This window comes from Galeopterus variegatus, unplaced genomic scaffold (genome assembly GCF_000696425.1).
Source record: "Galeopterus variegatus unplaced genomic scaffold, G_variegatus-3.0.2 Scaffold1759, whole genome shotgun sequence".
Lineage (NCBI taxonomy): Eukaryota > Metazoa > Chordata > Mammalia > Dermoptera > Cynocephalidae > Galeopterus > Galeopterus variegatus.
Genome location: NW_007727870.1, coordinates 92,587 through 117,111, shown reverse-complemented (window position 1 = coordinate 117,111; position 24,525 = coordinate 92,587). Strand labels below are relative to the sequence as shown.

The 24,525-nt window shown below is 42.9% G+C and overlaps 1 protein-coding gene across 1 annotated transcript in view; it reads right to left on the bottom strand.

Moving 5' to 3' along the window:
- Nucleotides 1-24,525, bottom strand: part of ZNF236 (zinc finger protein 236) — a gene marked incomplete at its 5' end in the record, with an annotated part of 114,904 nt that overhangs the window by 6,144 nt on the left and 84,235 nt on the right. Inside the window, 8 exons of the mRNA XM_008578795.1 lie at nucleotides 1,449-1,578; nucleotides 6,132-6,329; nucleotides 12,083-12,214; nucleotides 13,549-13,736; nucleotides 19,653-19,808; nucleotides 22,753-22,932; nucleotides 23,300-23,540; nucleotides 23,633-23,778. Of these exons, the coding sequence (XP_008577017.1) occupies nucleotides 1,449-1,578; nucleotides 6,132-6,329; nucleotides 12,083-12,214; nucleotides 13,549-13,736; nucleotides 19,653-19,808; nucleotides 22,753-22,932; nucleotides 23,300-23,540; nucleotides 23,633-23,778 (1,371 nt within the window). The remainder of the gene's footprint in view (nucleotides 1-1,448; nucleotides 1,579-6,131; nucleotides 6,330-12,082; nucleotides 12,215-13,548; nucleotides 13,737-19,652; nucleotides 19,809-22,752; nucleotides 22,933-23,299; nucleotides 23,541-23,632; nucleotides 23,779-24,525) is intronic.

Genomic DNA, 24,525 nt, shown 5'->3' with positions numbered 1-24,525 from the left:
ACAAATATTTTTTTAAAAAACTGTACTGAAAAACAAATTTCTGGACCAGCCCCGTGGCGCACTCAGGAGAGTGCAGCACTGGGAGCACAGTGACGCTCCCGCCGCGGGTTTGGATCCTATATAGGAATGGCCGGTGCACTCACTGCCTGAGCGCAGTGTGGGCAACACCACACCAAGGGTTGAGATCCCCTTACCGGTCACGAAAAAGACAAAAAAAAAGAAATATTACAGAAATATTTAATAGAGCACACAAATAGACCTTAAGATTAATGATAAAATAGCAAATCTAGGTAAACATAGATGAACGGCATTCTTATTTTACACTGAGCTTTAAATCTCTGGACTGAAATTGAAGACCATGGTTCATTGAAGCAGCATACTTTCTTGTCATATAGCTCTATACCAGATCATATTCGCTAGAGTCCAATGCTAAAATTTCATTTTAGACTGTAAAGGGATTCAAGACACTATTCATCTTGGAGTTTCAAAAGTGCACAGTAATATGTGTTGAGTGTGTTTCTCCAAACCCTTCACCATGCATCTACTGTACTATAAAAGGCAACCTGGAGTTTCTCTCTTTTTAAATGGTGCTTTTGAAAAAATACAGTATGAAGTTTCTCATTCAGTACTCCATGCTGCACACCTGGCTGGTGCAAGGATCTGCTCCAGTCAGAGTCTGGAGCAAGACACAGTCCACCTACCGGCCCAGAGCCTGTGGGAAGATGACTGGGCCCACCTGAGGGTAAGGGGGGGAATGGCATTTACTCTTAGGGTTTCAGTCTGGCTGCTGTCTGAACACAGAGCTGGAGGAGTGACAGGAGACTGGGAGGAGGCTGACCAGAGTCCTGATGCCCGCAGCAGGTGGGGCAGCAGGAACAGAGAACCACAGGAGGCCCCCAGCCCCTGGTGACCGGTCACAAATGAGCCAGGGCTGATGCACATGAGGAAAGGGCAGACACAGAAGGGTTGGAGTGGAGTACAGAGAAACAGGCCAAGAGGCAGAGGGAAGGAAGGAAGAGCTCGTGTCTTTGTTTTGTTGTTTTTTTCCCTCTAAAACGAGACGCTTGAGCAGATTTAGGTGGTGATAGGAAAAGCCAGTAGAGAAGAAAAGTTTGAAGACAGAAGAGAAAGATAAGGAATGCCTCCCACCTTGGGGTAGGAGGAGATGTGAGCTGAGGCTAAGGGGGCCATCTCCATTCAACGGGGGTGGGGGGTGGGGGGGTCACCGAGATTGAAATCCCGACCGCCCATCCGATGGCTTCTATCTCCTGTGGCCAGAATGTAAAAGGCAAGATCTTTTACTAGAAAAAGCTAGTGAGGCTAATAAATCGACCAGAAACCAAGGCAAGTAGCCACGGGGCCCTGCTCAGTAGGTGGCGCGTCACATGGTCCAGGAGCCCTGCTTTCTTGCCAGCGACGACCCCCTCCAAGCGTGAGCATGCCTGTACCTGTGTGAATGCGGCTATGTCGCTCCAGCTGGCTCGGCTTGGCAAATGCCTTCTCACAGGTGTCGCACTTGAACACCCGTGGCTTCTGCGAGCTCAGCGAGGGGCCGGCCTGGTGTGTCTGCAGGTGCTCCTGGAGGAGACAGCGTGGAAGCAAATGTTAAGGTCACAGCACACACTCGGGGATTCGGGCAGTAAAGGACAAACCAACTGCAGCAAACACTCAAGTCTGTGGTGAGGATAAAATCAAGACCTCTGGCTTGCGCCTTCAAGGATGGGAGCCATCAGTAGCAGCCACGGGGCTTCTTGGGAGAACAGGCTCCAGCCTGAGCTTTACTGCTTATTCTGTGTGGCCCTGGCCAAACCTGTGTCCCAAATGGGGACAGTCATACTCCTCCTTCAGGCTGAGATTAAGATTAAACGAGACCAGGAACGCCACATGTTGAGGCTGCTCTTAGAGCCCCCACTCTACAAAGAGCCCACCCAGAAGTCATGGCCACTGCCACCTCCGCAACGGTCCTCAAAGGTCTGGTCGCAACTGCCCTTCTGGGCACCGGCAGATGGGCACTGAGGTGATTTCCACATTTTACCAGGTGTACTAGTTACCCTGACAGAGGAGCCATCTTTAGAGTCACCCTCTTCCCTAAGAGGGTGTTTATTAAGTGCTCACGATGTGACTACACTGTGTTATGGGTCCACTCATGTTACTAGATGCCTGAATGGCCTGTGAGGTGAGATGAGAAAACTCCACTCCAGAGAGGTTAAGGAGCCTTCCCAGCATCCCGGCTGAGGCAGACTCCAGAGCCCATACTTTCAGCCAGCAGCTAAGATGCCCCCTGGACTTAAAACCACTGGGGCTTTCTCTGCCCTACTCAATCCTGGCTCTCTACCTTCCCGATTTGTGTTGTATTTAGCTGGAACCACAGAACCTAAGCTTCTTGAGGGTGGAACCATCTGTTTCTGGGATCATTTTCTCTGCACACAGTAGGCAACCAATGTTTGCTGAATTGACTGGAGGGCAGAGTACATGGAGGCACAGACTGTCCAGTGGGCTGGAAGAACGTGGCTTTTACAATCTTGCATTCCACTCAGGAGATGACCACATCCAGAGAAGTAAGTAACCGTGGGTAATGTGAGCAGCACCCATGGCACCAGAAAATGTCGCCGCTTCACACCAACGGTTGCAAAGGAAATACTGACAAGCTGCATTTCTCAAAGGGAGCGGTTAGATGGCACGTTGGCGAGGGGTGACTGGCCAGAATCAGAGCGGAGAGCAGCTGCCGTCAGCATTGCCGGGAGGGCCTGCACACTTACTGAGGAATCAACCGCACATGCGGATAAAAGGTTGGGCTTCTCTTACTGGGGCCTGGGGGGACAGAACCAGCAACTCCAGGTAGACGTGGTGCTCAAGCAGGTTTGGCATGACGGGGCAAAGCGTTCAGAAGCAGAGGCTGTTCCCAGAACCTGTTTCCACTTCTCACTCCACACCCTTCCATGCCGCCTCATTTCACCACCAGCCAGTCAAAGGAAGAGTTGTGATCTCTCTTCTCCACCAGAAGAACCAGACCAAACCGCAGAAGTGACCATCTGTGGGAAGAGGAGTGTATGGAGGTCTCCCAGCTTTTTCTGTGTCTCTGGGTTCTTTCCGGAAATGTCTTGAAAAGACGAAGACATCATGTGTCTCCGTCTCTTCAAATGCTCACCATGCTTGTCTGGAGGTGCTGTCCTGGAGGTGCTATTGTAGGACCCAGGAAGCTCGAAGGACACAAGAGGAGGCAGTCAATCCTCCAAGTAGGAAGAGAGTAAGAAGTAAGGAAGAGGGGAATTTCCAGGGAGGTGGGAGATGGGTAAGGAGACTGGGCCCAAGGTCAAGAGAGGTGCGCATGGGTGTGCTTGGTGGGTGAACTGGGCAGAGGCTGCGGCCTCGCCATCTCCAGGGCCGCACAGGACCGGGGAGTATGACCTTCTCCTTCAGGCTAGGTGGAGGCACTGCAGGGTTTCCCATGGGACTGGCAGTGCTGGGCAGAGACCAGACGGACACTCCTCATTCATCTCTTAACTACTGAGCAGCATGTAATGTAGCTCATTCCAACCACATCTTCAGCGACCTGTTAGGATGGACTCTGCCAGTGATCACTGAAGAAATGAACTCTAACCTTTAAACTTACACCTACCCTTTTTCTTCCAACCCAGTTACCTCTCCTTTTCAAATCATGGTAATTCTACCTATAGTCTTCTCTGAAAGTCTAAAGGGACTGCAAATATGATTTCTTTCCTCTTCGTGCCCATTTATGCAAAAATATCTGTTAGCCATGATTTTGTCTGGATGAAACTCAGCTGCCATGGTATACGTTGGAGACAAAAGAAGGATATCCCACACCCACAATGTGAAGATCAGAGTGCTGGTGAGCACGAAGAGAGAAAATTAACTTGTAATGGGTAAGATGAGCTCTCTTTAAAGGTAATCAGTCCATGTGAACGAATAACATATAAGTGGGTGAGAAGGCAGTTTCTGAAACATCCAAATTCCTTTCAAGGTAACAAGGAATACAGCTTCAGGAAGGTATTAACATATCTACGTAGGTTAGTCAACTGTATTTTATTAAGTCTTAAGAAAGTTTCTCTTTAAAAAGCGAGGAGTCATTTTGAAACCTAGAAAAAGACCTCAAGAATGAGAATGTGATCTTCAGACAGTTAGACAGACACAGGACGCAGGCATGCCAAGGTCGCCAGACACAGAATAATGCTGAGTGTCTGACCGTGACGTTTTTCCCTAGAAAATGTTCTCTGGGATATTAACAAATGTTCCTCAAGAAAGAACTGCATGGTAAAATAAGCTTAAAATAAGCTGGATTAAGCACTTTGCTTAATACCGCTCAGTCTTCACTTGCTACAACGAGGTGTGGATACGAGGTATGGATTTCCAAGAGGCAGCTGAGTGGTGTAGTAGTCAGCAGGAATGCAGTAAGGCTAACTGCCCGTTGATTTTCATCAGCACATTCTACCAGGGCTCCAACACTGGCCGTGACGTTGGAGATTCACCACAAAAGCATCAAAGGAAAGAACCCCAGAGGCCTGCACAGACAGAGTTGCTCCACGTGTGTGAGAAAGAACAGGCCACAGGGTCACTGGCCCTGAGAGGCATCTGGAAGAAGGGCAAATCGGGCTGCAGCCAGGGTCCTGGCAGCCAAGTCCTGGTGAGGCTGCTGACCCATCTGCTGTGCTCCACCCTCACAGAGAGGCCACACCAACAGCAAAGACCCAAGGACACCAGGTCCTTGGACAGTAATTTCTCACCTCAGTGGAGTTCTTCCTTCTTTTCATTAGACACTCGTTAGTGGACCCCGGCACGCTGTCCGCTCAGAGCAGCTATGTCCATCTTCTCCACCCCTGTCGCTCCTACAGCGACGCCTCCAGTACATGTCATTTTTTATTAATGGATTTCAGTTTTTAGGACAGTGTTAGAGGTACAGAAAAATTGAACAGCTAGTACAGAGAGGTCCTACATACCCTCCCCCAACACACAGGTCCCCCTGCCATTGACCTTGCATATTAGCATGGCATGTTCGTTATCATTAATGAACCAACACAACGATACACATTGTTGTTAACGCAAATCCACACTTGGTTCACACGTCCCTAGTTTTTACCTAAACTCCTCTTGCTGTCCCAGGATCCACCCAGGACACATGACATCTGGTCCTCATGTCTCCCTAGGCTCCTCTTGGCTGTGACAGTTTCTCAGACTTTCCTTCCTTTTAATGTCCTTGACAGTTTTGAGGAGGACTGGTCAAGAATTCTTTAGGATGGCCCTCAGCCAGGCTCTGTGTTCCTCAGGATGAGACGGAGGTTATGGGGTTTGGAGAAGTGCCATCCTTGCCACACAACATCAAGGACACACATGGACGTGGTGTGACCGCTGATGCTGAGCGTGACCATCGGGCTGCAGCAACATGTGTCAGCTTTCTCCACCGCAGAGTTAGTCTGCTCCCTCTAGAAGCATCAAGGTACCCTGGGCTGGATGACAGAGGCCCCAGTTACAAGCCCCCTACCTGCCGCCACGGGCCCCTGCCTGAAGTCCCTTTCTGGAGCTCCTCTTTGCTCCCTGCACACTGTGGCCGCTGCCCTCCAAATACACGTCCCTAGTTCACCCACCCACCTCCCACATCTGGCACCTGGAGCTCCACACCTCACCATCACAAGTGTTGCTGCTGTGGACAACCCCGGGCATGGATGTTGTATGCAGTTAAAGGGGCAACTGCAGGGCTGATTCCCAAGGGGGGTGCACATACAGTTTTTCCAGGTACCACCTAATTCCCCTATGGAAAGTCCTATAAGGTTGCAGTGTCTCCAATAGTTATGCATGTTTGTTTACCCACAGCCTCAACAATAGGTGCTGACAGATTTTTAAATTGTTGCCAGTTTGATACATGAGAAGTGGCATTTCAGTGTTATTTTAATTTGTATTAGAAACTGACTTTGAACTGCAGGTGGAACATGCAACCTGTTTCTCTATAGGCAATGACAGGCCTATCACAACTAAAACAAACAGGTAAATATATTTACATCCATTGACCCTTTCCCCAGAAAAATAAAGAACCGCACTCTTCAACTAGGAAGACGGGTGGCTTGGATCAAAGCCCAGGACCCACAGGTGCCTCTCCCGGTGAGTGAGCTGGGTGTTACCTTGAGGTGCGTGGCGCGCTTGAATGCCTTCCTGCACACGGGGCAGCCGTGAATGCGCTCCTTGCCATGCACCTCCCTGCTGTGGTGCAGGAGAACAGCGGCTGACGTGAAGGCACGCTCGCACTCCAGGCACTGGTGCACGCGGCCCTCCTTCTCAGGCACGCCGCACTGGGTTGGATTCCCAGACATTTCGGTGACCTGGAGGATCAGAAATCCTGTCACTTTCCACGCACTTTATGAGACCGGCACAGTTTGCAAACTGAATGAGAACCCAAATAACGAGTGCAGACCCAAGGTGGCCACAGCTGTCCCTGTGTGCTGCATGTGTTCACCAGCCTGCCAAGTTGAGCCAGAGACACCTTCAACATCGTGTCAGACCAGAGTGTACACTGTAGTCTTGGAATACTTGGAGGGACTGACCGAAGCAAGACTCAGACAACACACTGGTGGTGAAGGAGAGAGCTTAGGAGCCAGACTGACCAGGCGCAAATTCTTGCGCCAGCATGATTGTCTTGGCTGTGGCTCAATACTCAGCCACACTGCCTGTTTCGTCATCTGAGAAACAATAACTAGTAACAATGCCTATCTATCAGGGGCCGGGGAAGATTAACTGGGGTAGTGTGTAAAAGGTGCTGGGAACAGTATCTGGTACAAAGCAAGCATTCAACCAATGCTAACCAGTAGTAGTAGTAGTCTTAGCTTGGACAGGCACCAATGCTATTGCTTAAAAAATGCCATTGCTTTGGCTGAAGATACATAAATGGATAAACATTAGAAAAAAACACTATGACAAGAAGAAAAAAGATTTCTTTGAGGTGCTTTGATCCTATTAATTTGTGCTATAATAATAAAGAATGGAATGAGGAAAAAAAGGAATAAAACAGAAAAGACCAGAGAGAAAAGATACTGCGAATACGTAACAATAAGGTCTTATTTTGTGCCGCCTGTGTCAGGTGTGCAGGTGCCTACACATAAGTGTCTGTGTATGTAAAGAAAAGCAAGAACAAGAACACACATGTGTTCAGGTCACTGCACAAAATATATTTCTTGTGAGCCAAAAAAGTCTGAACACTGGACAAACGATACTTGAGACTGTTCTGTAACTGCAGATCAAAAACTTCACGATTAACACAAATGGCACATCATGAAGAATATTAACTAAAACACTTGTGGTTAATGCTACAGGTGCTGCCTACTATTCTCCATTAATGTTTTGAAATATCAGTAGTTATGGTAACTAAAATACATACAGAGAACTGTTTCTGAACCAAACATTTTCTCCTAAGTGAGAATTTGGTATCTGGTCTACATCATTCAACAAAAGACAAACCAAACTTTAAAAACTACTTCTGCAGAACATGTTCCAGTGTAGAATCAGCAGACTGCCACATCAGAAACAAGGCTTCTGCTTCACAATTATTGTGGAGCAAAACCTCAATGTTCTGCTGAATTTCATAATGACACATACATGGTATACGTAAAGTGAAGATAAATGGTCAGGATCCCTGAGGCATTCGGAATCTTCCCCAGCATTCGATGTAATTATGCACGTGTGCCCAGCTCTTCCTTGGTTATTGTCTAATGTAATTGCGTATGTGTGTCCAGGTGTCCTGGGTTATTGGACTTAAGTATAAAGGACAAGCGGCTCTGATCCACAGTGCCCCCCTTCCCTGGGATGCCCGGGGGGGGGGGGAGGAGAGGGGGGGGGAGGAGAGGAGGCTGTTGCTGCAAGCTGCTGCAGCTGCTGCTAAGGAAGCTGAGGAAGCTGAAGACTAAGCTTGTGTCGTCTGCCAATGGCTCCTAGGATCTTTCCCAATTACCTAGCTCATGACCTGCACGTGAGGTGTGGTGACCCAGCCTGGCACGTGAGGGGTCTGTGACCCAGTCTGTACAACAGGTTTGAAGGGTATGAGCCCTAGCCCAACACATGGAAATCTGAAAGTAGAGTAAATTAGATCTTAGTAGAAACTGGGAAGTGTTACAGAACTAGTGTGAGGTGACTGCTGGGTCTGAGATGTGTGTCCTGCCAAGTTGGAAACAATCCGACTCCTAGGCCAGGCTGGCCTGAACCGCTGGGGTGTGTGTGTGTGGGGGGGCGGATGGGATAGAAGTGGGTACCCAAATACATCTGGTCTCAAGCATAAGGTGCACAGCTGTCAGGAATTGGACGCAAGAGGGGAGCAGCTCTCCTTCCCACCACAAATGCAGCCTTGCAGTCTCACTGTGATAGCTTGAAAAACCTGTTACTGACCTGATTCCTTCTGCATCCAGTGGCTGGCACTGGCAGGAAGTCAGTTAATGTCTGTTAAACTAAAACGAGGTAGCTATTTCAGAGAAACGCTGCCCATAATACACCCCAGGCACATTATCACCCTGCTGACCCCAAACCTCCCTCTAACAACCTAACCTCTTACTAAAAATGTTTGCAACTGAGATCAGCTGGTCACCATTAACAGGAAACCCAGGTGTAAATAGCTAAAGCCATTTCTTCTATTCAGACATAAAAAGTGGAGTAAAACAGATCTGGGTCCAAACACTAGCCCCGTCTCACCAGCAGTGCATCTTTAAGTTACTCAAAGCTGTCTTTGAGTCAAAGTTTCCTCATGAGTGGAATGGGGCTGCAACACTGAGATACTTCTCAGGTTTTTGGTGAGGGCTACACCAAACGACGCACATCCAGTGCCTCGGAAAGCACCTGGCCTCAGGCACCAGCGAGTGTCAGTGCTTTGCTCATGCAAAAAATAATTTCAAAACAAGGCAGCGTTCCTAATTTAAGCAATGAGAGAGAGAAGAAAGGCCTAACTGCTGAAATGGCTACTGCTGTACAAAGCCTCTTTAACAGCATGAAGCTGTTAAGAGTTATGGCAGGGTTTTGGAAATTAATTCATTTTTGTAAAGACAGGCTGAGTAAGGAGGTAGTCTGTCTATATGGCTCTTTTATGACAGAGACAGTTTTACATTGTGAGTATGTATCTTGTCATACTAGTATGCACTTCTCTTCAGATGAACCATGAAGAAAAAGATAAAAAGAAAAAGACAAGACTTTTGCTCCAGGGACTTTGCTGGAAAGTTCTATGAGACCCTCGATGTATCAAATGGGGCAACACCATCAGCAATTATCAGTGAGCCTGATGCTTTGCTCAGTGCCAAGTGTAGGGAAAGTGAAGGAAAATGGTCAGGGCCCCTCAGATATTCAGAATCTTGCCAAGCATGTGATGTAAAATATGCACATGCGCTCAGGTGTTCCTTGGTTATTGTCTAATGTAATTGAGCATGTGCACCCAAGTGTCCTGGATTATGGACTTAAGTATGAAGGATGAATGGCCCTGATTCGCAGGGCCTTCTGCCCCTGGGGGGACCACAGGGAGGCTGCTACTGCTGCTGGAGACTGTTGCTACAAGCTGGTGCTGCCAGCATGCCCCGAGAGGCCACCACCGCCTCTGCCACTGCTGCTGGTAGTACTGCTGAGGACTGAGCTCATGTCACCTGCCAATGGCTCCTGGAATCTTTCCCAATTACTAGCGTAGACCTGCATGTGAGAGGTCTGTGACCCAGCCTGGCATGTGAGGGGTCTTGTGACCCAGTCTGTACAATGGGTTTAAAGGGGCTGAGCCCTAGCCCTGACAATACAAATAGAAACTTAGTATAACTAAAATAATGAAATGTTTTGGCTTTACTTATGAAATGCTTAGCCATACAATTAGCATAGCTATGGCTCTAACCCTACAATTGGCATAGCTATTGCTTTAACAATAAGATTGCTGTAACCCGGCAATTGGCGTAGTCCTGTAGCTTTACACCAAGTAACTGCCCACAAGGTGGTCCTAAATCCAGCTCAGTTAAAGAACAGGACTTGATCTACACGTGGATCATGGGAGGTCCCACAGCCAGAAAACAATGGGCAGGTGCACACAAAGTGTCCACTAGCACAGCTGGCTCAGCCAAATCCACAGTGGTTAGAGTGGTTCCAGCTTCCTGCCAAGTGCACAGGCAAACCCCAGCAGGTGCCTGCAGTGACCAGGAGCAGCTACTACAAGTATTCCACCTCCCTTAAGAAGGCCTTAGGGCTAAATTAGACAGTGATTAAAACCAATTAATGTTAGCAAACAGTGCTATATGCCCTGACAGGAGAAGTTTACAGAAAACACTTAAGATAATTTTTCTTGCAAATGACTCACTTATGCAGATCAATCATCTACTTCATTTTGATATTTAATTAACATTCTAAGTTCTGAAAAATATGACAAGCTAAACCAAGTTTTAATGTTCGGTTTCTTGCATTACAAGCTAGGACTCAAGTGGAAGTTAAAATGGAATAGATCACTTTTTAATGGAAACATTTCAAACTAATTTTAATTGAGGACTACTGCAAATATTATTATTCCAGCTATATTAATTACTGAAAAAAATCATAAGATTAAGAAACAGCAAAGCAGTTTTGTTTTCTAGTCATAAAACACAGGTATAAGGTAAGGTATGCCTCGGTGTTGAACAGGAACTCTCAGACTCATGAGACTAGAAAGGCTTCACTAAAAAAGCATCACAACAAAAAGAAATTAAAAATAATGATCAAGAAGTCAGTGCTTTCGCCATCTGTCAGCCCATGGGTGCAGTAACCAGCTCCAGGAACATAACCTACAAGCCCTTGGAATATACTGCCAGATAAGAGTATTTTAATACCAGGGCCTCAGGAAATGCCAGATAGTTTATGCTGACAATGTGATTTATGGTGAATGCCTGAGGACCTGGGCCATGCTGCTTCAGTCTGACCTGGGAGCGTGGAGGGTTGCAGACTGGGTGCTTCCCGCTTACGTGACTGATCCCAGTGAAACCCTGAACACCACAGCTCAGCTGAGCTTCCCTGGTTGGCAACACTTGGCAAGTGCTGTCACACATTGCTCCTGGGAGAACTGGCACTGTCCGTGTGACTCCAGTGGGAAGGACAACTGGAAGCTTGCATCTGCGTTCTCCTGTACTCCATCCAACGAGTCTTTGCCTTGCACTGGTTCTAGTCAGTGCTTTTCCACTGTGACCACAAGTATAAACTGTAACCACAAGTATACGAGACTTTTCTGAGTCCTATGAATCTCCTTGTAGTGAATCATCAAACTGAGGGTGGTTTCGAGGACCCCAGACACAGACGTATTAAGGTTACGCAAACTGAAATTCAGCCAGATGAGCTCTGATTATGCCACACTGGGGGAAATCCCAGTGCTGGTTACGTCTAATAGCTGTATGAAAATGTCCTTTTTCCACTGAAAAAACAGTAAGTAATTATGTTGGAAACTCATTTGCTAGGAATGCTTGAGCATAAAACTTGATGTTTCTTAAAGTCAGAGATTATTTATTATCTGTGCTTTAATTGTGATTTTGAAAAGTTTTAAGGCAAGGGTTTTTAGACTCTTTTATAATGTCATTTACTAAAAGTTTTGCCCCCCAAAACATGCTTTTTAAGAAAAAAGGCTAGTCAAATGCCAAATAGGTCTTACACACACACACACACACACACACACATGAATGTGTACATGAAAAAGAATAAGACTTAAAGAATCAGCAAAGGTGTTACAAGAAAACCCACAAAAAGAACTAAATGTAAGGAAGCAGCTATGTGAAGTCTCATCACATAGGAGATATAAGAAGATTATTAATGGATTTGAAACTAGATTTGCACATCATTGTTACATCTAAATTTGTGGTACTAAAACCTCAGCCCCTAAAAGACAAATCACGAATCAATGAGATAGTGTATCCATCGTCTGACACATGCCTGAACGTACTCAGAGCTCAGCACCCCCGTTAGACTGGAATTTGGCTGGAAACACCTCCTCATAAGATGGCCCCAACCACTGGGCGCCCTCTGACCCGGCCCCACATCACCCTCCCTTCTTAATCTATGTGGTTTTTGTTTTTACAAGCTATAGAAGCTCTGTGAATTGGAGTATGCACTGTACCTGGTAGGCTATTTCTTCACAAGTGGCAGCCGGTGGCTGGGGAGTGTGGCTCACCAGTATCACTTGTGGGGAGCCGGCTCCACCTTGGCCTGAGAGAGATGGATCCGTGAGCAGTGCTGGGAATTGCTGGCCCTGGCAAAAGGTTATTACTATTTTAGAAGTTGTAACATTAGCAGATCAAGTCAAGATTTAGAAGATCTTTTATCCTGCAGCCACTTCAGAAAACAAGCCAGGAGGTCCTCAAAACAAGAAATGAAAACTCATGTCCATTCAAAACCTTGTACACATTCACAGCAGCATTATTCACAATAGCCAAAAGGGGAAAACAGTCCAAATGCCCATCAACTGATGAATATATACATAAAACTGGAATATCCATATAAGGGAATATTATTTGGCAATAAAAAGGAATATTATTCAGCATTATTCATAATAACCAAAAAGGAGAAAGAGCTCAAATGCCCATCAACTGATGAATATATAAATAAAACTGGTATATCCATATAAGAAAATATTATTTGGCAATAAAAAGGAATAAAAAGGAATGTACTGATACGCGCTAGAATATGGAAGAACCTTGAAACACCATGCTAAATGAAAACAGCCAGTCACAAAGACCACATGTTGTACGATTCTGTTTATAAGAACATCCAGAATGGACAAATCCATAGAGACAGAAAATAGATTAGTGGGTACAGGGGCTGGGGTAAAAGATTGAGGGGTGAGGGTGGGCCTGGGGGAGGGGAGAACCTGGAAGTGGTACATGAATCTACTTACATGACGTAATCTAAGTCACTTACTTTTGGTTTGTACTATTATTTGTGCTCTATTTTTTTGCTAAATCTGGTTTACACTGAGGTAGAAATTACAAGAATTTGTATTCCCCAAGTGCACATGACCAAGTGTTTGTGCCTTGGCTGAGAGGAGTATGTGTGTGTGCACACTCATGTGTGTAGGTTAACAGTACAGACTCCAGCCCCCACCAGCCCACCAACTGCTTGAATACAACATAATGCCCTTCAGTAAAGCTCATCGACAAAACTATATACTGTACAGCCATTAAAGTTTTGTGTTGCTAAAATTATTGATAAGGGAAGATGTTCACAATATAAAAGAAGGAGAAAAAGTCTATACTAAAGGAAGTATTACAATAACTTGCTTCTGTAAAAATTTAAAAATATGTACCTGCATATATGCATATAAAGGTTTGGAAGGATACACTTATCAAAATGCTAACTGTGGTTCCACCTGGTTGTTGGAGTAAAGGTTTGGTTTTTTTACTTTGTTTTTCATACTTTTCTGTATTGTATTTTACACTGAACATATTACTTTTTTTAATCAGAAAAAAACCCACTTCAGTTTTTAAAGAAAATGTTCAGAATATACATTGAAGAAAGAATAAATTAATAAAGTTCCCAAAGATCACTTTTTGACAGTTGGACAGCTGCTGCTCTGAGGGCACTGACCTGAGAGGTGATGTTAAGTGTCACCGTGTCCAGGCCCCCCGACAGCATGCCCTGAGTGTCGGCCAGTGTCAGCGTGACGCTGGCGTCTCCACCCACACCCGACGAAGACATGACCAGGTTCTGCGTCGAAATGGCTGACGGAGACATCGGTGTGGCTGAGGGGAGGCTTACGCTTGTGGCATTAAGTTCTACAAAAGAGGTGAAATGAGAGGATCAATGGGAAAGCTAGATAAGTCAAATTTTAAGGGCACGGGAACAATGGTTTTCATAAAGGAGGTGATCTGTAGTAATGAGCATTTACACTGCCTAAGCTTTTGAAACCGCATCGAGGAAATCATAGAATCTTTAACTGTAATCCTATGGCATGGCTTTTCTTAGTTTCTAAATATCTTTACACATGAGCATACTCTGCCTCTTAAGTATAATATGGAATAAAAATAGGAAGAGAGAAAACGTGACCCTGAAGTCCCAGTCGCTGTCACTACTGTAGAGTGAAAACTCAGACAAGAGTCCCCAGGACACTGTCCCTAGCCAGGACTGAAGAGACCAGCTGAAGAAAGGAATCAAGTGTGAGCCACAGAGCCATGACGAGTTCCAATGTGTGGTGGATAAATGTGGCTGTCTCTGCCCATTTTCTCACTTTCGACACTCCTGATGTCTACTTATTCTGAACTACAAGCCATCAAAATAAACCTCATGTAATCCTTAAAGTATTAATTTATCCTGCATGACATCTTAAGTTTCTTTGGAAAAGCCTAAACCTTTTAAATATTTTCCCCTTGTAGCCAATAATAAGAGAAAAGAAGATATCTGGGACAGAATCAGGCAAAGAAATGCCTTTTCTTCTACACAACAAACACTCATGCACCCGACCTCACCAGCACACGAGACAGGCTTAGGAGATGATCCAAGTCCTAGCAAGCATCCACAAGGACAATTCAAAAGCTTTTACCCATGAGCACAAATACATACGCACATCCGCACACCACTCCATCCCCACAATCTACTCATCCGTTCATCTCAGCCACGTGTGTCAGCCACGTGCTAGCTGCTGAGGACACCATCATGACAATGAAACAGTCAGTTCAAAATGCTATTTCCTGATCAGGTTTAACAACAAAAGTATCCTGTCGATACTTTGCTGTGACTTGGGTCTCATCAGTCCAGAGCCTTTCCAAGGAGTCAGGGGCCAACAGGAAAACCAGTTACTTATTAATAACTGGAGTTCTCCAGATACAGTGCCTCCACAGACCCACACTCCGCGGGTCCCACACTGTGCTGCAAAGACCTGGAATGTTCCAAAGCAGTACAACCATTAGCAGGCTGGATCCCATGCACTGCAGCAGCTGCTGCGGCACCACAGGCAGCTAGGCCAGACCCCTGCCTGCTCTCATGTCCTGCAGAGTGGATTCCTTGGCCGCGTGGCCGCAGGAATGAGGAGCATGGGTTTGTTGGGGATGTCCAAATGCGCAGGGCACTCCAGTTATCATTGCAACAGTCTGCTGCAGTCTTCCTAAGCTTCCCTCCACACACCCTCATGCTTCCAAATCAGCACGCAGGGATGATTTTAATGGGAGTGGATGAAGATGAAGAGGAAGGATGCTGAGGACCATGGTGAGGGCTGCGGGAACTGCCGGTCAGTCAAATTCACCAGGAGAGGCTGGGGGCGGGTCTGGCCTACCCTCCTGCACGTAGGCAGCTGTCACAGCACCCTGGGAGGGGAGGACAGGGGATGAGAAGCATGTGCCTAGGAGTCTCACCCAGGTCACACGTAGAAAGGGCCAATCAAAAACAGCACAGAATCCAAACCTCACCCTAATGTCCAGTATAAAGGGGCCAAACAACCCTCTCCCCTTCCCACCAGTAAAATACTTCTGACTTTCTAGTGATTATTAATGTATCAAAAGGTCCCAACACTGTGCATCATGAGAAATCTAAAGAGAAAATACAGGCCTGTCTGTTCATTCAAAGTGAATCCTGACACAAAGTTCAGTGAAAACTCTAAACAACTACAGATAATGTCAGAGTACATATGTCAACTCAAACGGTGAACCTTTAATAATGTTCCTAATCCAATGAGCTTTCCACAAACAGGATGACAACAGTTCAAGTAGAACTATACTCAATATGATCGAAAAGAACACGTGACTAGAGTAGGGAAAATCTGAAATTTTCTTAAGCGTGTAATTAAATAATTACAAACTTCAAATAGCTCTTAATTATATATTTGTTGAATGCCCTAGAAGCCACAATTTCAAATTCAAATGAAATACTCTTAAGATGAAAATTAGAATCCAATATTCAAGTAAAGATAGTAGACAAATTTATATTCCATTTATTTTTCTGAAAACAGTGTTCCTCTAGGATATATTAAAGCAACCTGTCTTCACTTTGTTTCTGACTCAAAAAAAGTAATCTTTAAAGGATTAAGAAGCTGTATGTTAATCAAACCCAACACTCTCTTAAATCCTTGTTGAGATAAGTTTTCATAGCTTCTAAGAAAAAAATATAACTTTGTAAGGCTTCATAGTAGTTTAAAAGATACATCAATTTTTTTCTTGAGATTAACAAAAATGTGGGAAGGGAGGAGGTGGGGGCAGGGCAGTCTGGCCGTTCACTCCCAAGTATCCAGATCACACTGTGTTGTAACCTGGAAGTGTGGATAATGTCCTCCTCAATTTAACAATGTATCCACAAATGGGAAATGTTAAAATTTTTGAGCTATTAGACAATAAGCAATTGATTAAATCTAGAAGAAACTAAGCCTAAAACAACCTTACAAAGAACTAGTAAATGAAGAATTGGACTTCCTTTTCACTGAAAGAATTCAGTTTATTCATCAAAATTATCTCAAATTTAAAAGTGGACTAAGGTAAGAACAAAAAGATAATACTAATTTGAAATAAATTCCTTAAAAACTTGTGTTAAATTTCAAGCCTCTATCAATACTACTATCTGCCCGAGAGGGTACTTACACTACACCAAATCATTTTTTAGGAAAACTATTTATGTCAGACTTTTTAATGGATGTTGGCAGGATCATACATCTGAACAAAAGCTTTTATCCTGCATGTGAAATTTTGGCTGATTTCCTCACTTCAATTTACTTGTAAATCCCTAAAAGATAACACACTGCTTCTTTCAATGCCTTCAATTAAGACGCAAAAAGCCAGAGTTAACCTAGAAGCTGATGAGCCTTAACCAAACCTTGCTTACATAAAGAGTTAAAAAATAGTAATAGCCACATGCATACTTATTATGTTCTGATATAAAGGACTAGCAACATTAATATTATATGGCAATGCTGTCAGCTTTTCTTTTAGTTTTGATCTTAGAAGAGCTATGTTTAATTTCAAAACAATGTCATTTTAATTTCAATTCTTAGTTGTGTGGCCTAAAGCTAGATCTGAGACTGACTTTGACTCTAAGATAAATATTGCCCATGAAGATGCAATCTGTTGGCTGCTGCTACAGAGATGGGATCAGCTACATAATTATAACTAGTACAAATGGGATATGCAAATCACTCTAAAATATCTGCTTAATATCAAGGACTGAGGAGGTCAATGTGTGAAGAATCTCTTCCTATATCCAGGATCATTCAAAGATGCAAAAAGGTAAATGAGAACATAATACAACTCAGCTGGTCATATAAAATTAATCCTGTATTAAGAACAGCTGATATTACAATACATAAATGTTCTTTAATTATGAGTTCATTGTTTACTTTACAATGTTACTGAATTCTTTGAAAAACATTTTATTTTTAAATTTAACATCTGGGATGTAAGCTAAAGTAGCATACAAAAGAGAGAGAAAGAAATTTTCTCAGCTGGCCCTAAAACAAACCAAAAAAAGCCTTAAAGTCTATAAGAAAAAAATTAAATTAGCAAAAAGGGTCCATTGCTGTTTTTAAAGAAACTTCAGTTGTACAATACACAGGAACCTTGCACACAGCCAAATGGGAGCAGCTCTACTGCCCTCAAAGATCCCTCTCCCCTGCACACAAGATGCTGGGGTGAGGCTCTTCAGTATGTCTGTGGAGTCAAATTCATAGGTAAGACACCCACCGCCCACCTAGCCAGACAACAGTCACTTAAAGAAACACCGGCAGCCAAACAGAGCCCTCGGAGTCCATGCGTTCTCACTGCACCCAACTTCTCTGCTATGTTCAAACATCCCCAATTCTGAAGTAAGTAATCTACTGCACCAGCAAACACCCAGGATCACCAAGAAGCACAAAAAAACCACTCCACCTAAACTAAAACATCTACCACTCTACCTGTCTTTTCATCAATCTGCCAAGGACTCACTGGCAACGTCAAGCACAGCTCCCAGGGATACAGACTCCAGCACCAACAGCCACCTTGCTCCTCAGTGAGGCATGTTGGGGGAGCTCGAATTCCTGCCACCTCCAGAACAGACACGCGTCGGCAAGTGACACGCAGTCACCCTGGCCCACATATGAGAAAAACATCTTCATATTACAATAGGAGCCACACAGGGTGGGAAAGACGATAAAGTCATGGTTTGTGATTAGAATTCTCGAGATGATAAGCGAGAACATGCTGTCTGATCCTTACACACACACACAGAGGAACAAACTACACCTTTTTAGAAAAAGTTTGCAGAAAAAAGTTTGCTATGTACTTAATAGTACATGATGTATTTTGGACATTTTACCCATAAGAGACTAAACCATAACCTGGAAGTCCTATATTGTAGTCAATTATAACATTAAACAAAACTCCCCTTAATTGAAAAACAAAACACAAGGCATCTCTTATTTCAAATTATTAAGTAAAAGAATTAAGTTCTATGATCCAGCTTTTTAGAGACCCCAAATTAAACAAACCAACTGATATAAGAAACTGGGAGAGATTCAAGTAGGCCAAGTAAGCAACACAGGGCAAAGGGCATGGTGGACATGACTGCTGGTGAGCAGTCTAGATCTGGACCTGCGTGGATCTGCCAACATATGATTCAGACAAAGCTCTCAGTCTACCTTTAACAAATGAGAGGTGTACGCAGGAAGTTCCTCTGAGGTCCTGAGAGGCCTGTGCATCCTTGCTTCAGCTAACGGGCCTTCCTCAGCTCAGAGGCCACACAGAGCCATGCCACTGGCTCGGGGAGAAATGCCCATCCCATTCCCAGACCTTCCCTCAGCTCAGCCAGGACTTCAGAGGAGTTGTCCCCCAAGGTCAATCCCCTGTGATGGGCTCTCTCAGAACTATCATCTCTCCTCTACAAATTGTTACAACTGTAATTTCACATTTATTTATGTATTTTTCAAAAAATGTCTGATCCTAAGAATCTGAGTGCCGGGGGACCCTGCTGAGCTTGTTCAGTCCTGTATTCCCACACTCCACACCACATAGCAGACACTACAATCTTTTACTGAATAAATTAATTACTGGATAAGAAAGCATTTCAATTAAGCATGAAAAAAGTCTAGCTTTTGGGTACAAATACAACTGAAAATTTTTTCCCTCAAAAATTGATATACAGAGTTGGAAAATAAGAAGGCTAAGAAAAGAACAAATCTGTACGAAGTAAAGACAACTAGATAGATATGTTATCCTAAACTGTTAACGGTTACTTATGAAACTTATTTTACTTGAACTCATTTATTAATAAGAAGTTTATTTTTTATAAAAATATATACCTCAAAAATCTTAGAAAGCTGCCATCTTTTAATTTTGGTGTCCTGCTGTCAGCTGGTATGAGGAAATTCACAGTGAAGGGCAGAAGCCATGAACTAAGAGGAACCTCCAGTGCCAGGTCAGAAAGCAGCAGCTTTATAAATGGAGTCATCGAAACACTAACTTACTTAAACACACAATGCCTTGTATATATTTGAATAAAATTACTTACTTCCATTACATAAGGTATAATTACCAACTGGCTGATAACTCTAGAAAGAATTCTGTATCCTAGAATCACACATAAGCCACTAATCCTCATGGAATGATACTGCGTGTGACAAGACACACAGATGACAGACAGATCTGTCATGCTAAAGGACAGCTTAATTTTTTCCATTTACTATGTACAATGGCTCTTAACTATGATATCTTAGCTTGGCTAAATCATGAGCCGCATACCTGAAGAGTTTAATGTTGCACTCTGTGAGAGAAGCTGGTCATTGCTTATTGTTAAGGTGGCACCTGTAGACTGATTATTGATGGCAGGTGCTGACAATCTTATGCTTCCGTTTATTTCACTACTTCCATTAGAATTGTGTTGAATAAGATCTTGACCTAAATGGAAATTAATATTGTGATATCTGAAAATAACATTCTAATTGTGTTTAAACATATAATAGCATCCTCAAAGCTTTCATTTTTAATAATATGTATAGAAAAATTGAAAATGCGACCACAAAAATACATTTTCCCAAATGGCAGTATTTGTTCACACTTTTGAAGCTATTAATTATTTTCAAAATACTTCTTAAGAGTTCTAGTTTAATTCAGTAATTTAGGCACTTAAAATTACACACTTTGTTGAACAAAACTTTCACTGAATTGAAAATATTTCCAAATGTAGTCAACTGCCAAGGGTATCAAAAACATGTTTAAATGGATCTAAAGGACATCACCAAACATAACAAAAGCTCCCTTAACTGACATCCCCAGACTGCTGAGACTTCCCTATATAGCATGCTCCGGCTCCAGCCCCGTGCACACTGACTGCTTACAGGTACGCTCTGATATGCCTGTGAAGCACTCCTACCACAACACATTCCCTTCTGGTTCTAAACTTGCTTATGGCAGCTTTTTTAGCTACAGTAATAATAGAACATGATCAAATAGTATGGAAACTGGAAATGACTATGTGAATTAAAAAACCTATTGAGGTTTCAAAGAAAACTAAACTGAATGCTTTGGAAAGACCTGATACAGACAAGATGCTTTAAAAATTCTGCTGTCAAATTAGCGAGACAACTACACAAAACTGAAAAGAAAAAAGGATCAAAAGAGAAAAGTATGCTTGCACTGTGATTGCTTTATCATTAGCTACACTCTCATGGCGTTCTAAAATAGAAACAAGAAATGAAACTATGCATCATGGGCATGAGTACAGGCAAAATTTTTTAAAATGTAGAAGTATTATTATCAGAGCAGACCCTATTCAAAAGATCTGTGAATGGATGTTCAAAGTATGTAGGTATCTCTTTTTTGATTCCCTATTTTACATTGCTTTTAATTAATAACTGGGCTGAAAAAATCAGGTGAGAGGACTTTTACTGTATGTACAAGACAATCAGGGGAGCCAAAGAGCTGTCCTTGCACCTTACCCAGTGTTTAATTTTTTTCTCCAAATGCATGGATTCATAAACTGCTACAATCTATAAGACTTATTTAAAGTAATATTTGCATTCTCTAGTGTTCACAAGCATTTATAATTCTATGCACTAAAGGAAACAAGTACATCCCACAAAATAGTTGAAGATTTCTATAGAATATCCAGATGTTTTCAACAGGTGGCCATAAATTAAATGCCTTCTGCAGCCTTTTCAGAATGGGTTACGGAAATGTTGACTTGTGAGTCACAATAGACAATTCTCATTCTCCATCATAATAAGAAGTGAAAAACAAGAAATCTTAATCCCAAAGTTTGTATAAAACTTATTTCATTAGCTGATTTAAAGTTTTCTCCTAGGAGAAGCCTTTAGAAATTAGTTATATTCATCTATACTTTAGAATATACTAATAAGCAATAAAATAACCAAATGACCAATAATAGGAAAACATAGAAAAGACAGAAGCACAATCCACAAGCTCAATAACATATTTTATGAACTACAAGCAAGAAGCAGGCATTATGTGTTTTTGATAGGATCTAGCACAATGCCTCATATATTAAGGGTACTCAAAAAAAGTTAACTTGATGAACAAAATAACCTTTTAAAAATAACTCTTCTATATTTCCAACATTAAAATTCAGATAATGAAATTATAATGAAAGGAGAAAGGTTACTGAACTATATAAAGTTCAATGTTAATTTTTGTTGTCCAATAGCATCTAAAAATCAATGCATATCATTCAAAAGCAAAGCTCCATGTAAAAATGTTTCCTCAAATTTCTCATATACTAAAAGGAATAAAGACACCTTCCTGAAAAAGAAAGCCTTTCGTTTTCTTCTAAATACCTTCTCTTTCAATTCCACTATTAAGTTTTGCAGGAATCTCACTGAAACAGAAGGAACAGGATCCTGGAAGGATGTCACAGTTGCACCTTGCACAGCGTCTGTCATTATTCTCTGTTGTGAGGGAACACAGCTGCTTCCCTCCACCACACCATATCTGCACACAGTAATTCTGATTCTCAGCGAAATGTTTTTATTATTTTTAACAACCTCATAAGGTAGTTACGAGGCTTAAATGAGTTAACATTTGTAAAAGTTATAAATTAGAATAATGCCTGGCACATAGTAAGGAGTATAAAAATTTTTGTTAAATTAAAAAATGAAGATCTCATAGCTAAGAATCATATGGGCAAAGAACACCTGTAAAATATGTCCAAAGCTAACATGGATGGGGCACACTATCAGACTCTCTGATATGTACATAAAGATCAAGGGAGGGGCACACAAGGAGAAAGCTGGACTGTGAACACCGCAGCCCTTGGGCAGGGCGTGAGTATGCTTGGTGACTGACCAACAAGCAGGATTTGTTTTCCAATTTCAAGTGAGCTTTGCTGCCAAAGAGTATTTTCTACATGCTTATCTGTTTTTCAATGTTGTACCATATTTAAAATTTTTCTACATAATCTAAGTAGAATTCTGAAGGCCTAAGATAAGGAGAGTACCGTGAGTATCTATGATGTCCTAGTGCACACAGTTTATACCAATGATATTCCTTTAGTTTAATAAGCATGAGTGAGAATCATGAAGCTATGGTTTTTGCTCTTTACTAACTAAAAAATACATGACAAAAATAACTGACTCTCTAAAAATTAATCAATTAATTGATTGACTCTATTCAAACTGGAAGTGACATAAGAAACTATAATTTTTAATTTCTGGTATTCAATTTGAACTGCAGCACATTATTTTCATTAAACTTGAATTTCTCACATAAATTATAAATACTTATTGAGGACTGGCTTTATGCAAAGCTGAGTGTTGTAGAAAAAGAGATATAAGTAAGACATGCTTATATTGCAGTGAAAGAATGTTTAAAATATTAACTTACTAACCAGAGATAGTCAGGGTGATTTCCTGAGGAGACCCCGAAGAAGATGTAGTGGTGGGTCCAGCAGCCTGTGCCAGGACCTGGCTGAGACTCGAGTTGTTAATGGTCAGGGTGATCTCATGGGGGACACTGGAGGTGGACACCAGACCTTGCGAAGTCATCACTTGAGTGAGATCTTGGGTTCCTGATCATCATTACAAAACAAAACAAAGTTGAACTAAAAAAAAAAGGTTCTCCCATTTTATATTAAGATTACTTTAATTAAATTGTTTCAAAAAGTGAAAGATTCAAAATAAAATATTGGTCATCTCTAGTTCCTTCATCTAAAGGCAAGAAAGCCTCATGATGAAACGGGCAGCCAGCATGAAATGGTAACTGAATGTGGAGATCCATGTGTGCAGACTGAATCAGCATCACAAATTGTGAGAAAAGCTTGTTTTATTCTTAGGACAGCTGATTTACCTGGTGAGCTTTACAAAAAGAAGAAAGCAACATCGTAATGTCCTAAAATCAAATATGTGACTCTAAGCAAGAACCTCAACACCTCTTACCACTGCTGCTAGTGGTCAGCACAGAATCCTGCTCAGACAGCGGGCCAATGGTCAGGTTAGCAGACGTCACCGTGGGCTGCAAGGACAGGCTAGAGAGAGGCTGAATTACCACACTGGCTGGGACTGTACTGTCTGCTGTCTGTAGAGAGCTGTTCTGTGGGGCCAGGCCAGGCTCCCCGGTGAGCTGCTGAGCAAGCAAGCTGCCCTGCTGTAGCGTCTGCTGCAGAACACTTGGATCAATCTGAAAAGCAACAGGCACTTGCAATGAGAATTTTATGTTTCTTTGTGACACAGACAACATTAAAGCACAGAAAACCACGGCAGGTGCCCTACTTGCAGTGTGATGTTGTTGATGCTCGAGGCATCGATTCCAGAAATCTGAACGTTTGGTCCAACCAAGTTAGCAGCCAACTGTAGCTGGATGCCCTCGAGGGTGGCCAAGCTCCCATCTGTCAAAGACACGGTCAGGTCACCTCCAGCTGGCCGGAGAAAGAGAAAGGGAATGACTAAATATTATAAACGCTTATCAATATGGCGTAGCTAAGGAATACTAACATTTACTTTATTCCATACACCTACATTATCTAATTTAATCATCATAAAACAAACCTTGTGAAATAGATAAGAATATTACCCATTTTAAACATATCAGTAAAGTGTCTCCCAGAGTTTCCAGTGACCAGCCCAAGGTTTAAAACAACAATAACTGAGTGGTGGTCAGGCTTCAATTGTGCCAATCACAGAAACAGAAAGGCACACAGGACATCGAACCTCTTTAACAACTGCTGCACTGATGCGTAAATGCACAGATAAACCCCCCTGGCTAAAATTCAATACCTTTAAATCACTATGTGATCCAATAACAACTGAAATCTCTACTACATTAAAAACAATGTTAACGAGTATTTATAAATCACACACCTCCCTACTAAATTTATGAGAAGGCCGATGGAGAAAGAAACAAGGTTAAGCCCATTAAAAACAAAAGCTATATAAAGTGCTAAGGTGTTAAAAAGCAGATGTGGTGGATGAAAGAATGAGAAATGGAAAGGCAATTATGTCTGAAACATAAAACAAAAAAATGAAGTTTCAGGGGCCGGCCCGGTGGCGCACTGGATAGTGCGCCGCTTGGGAGCGCAGCGGCGCTCCCGCCGAGGGTTCGGATCCCACATACAGACCGGTTCCCGCTCACTGGCTGAGCGAGGTGCGGGCGCAACTCCGAGGGT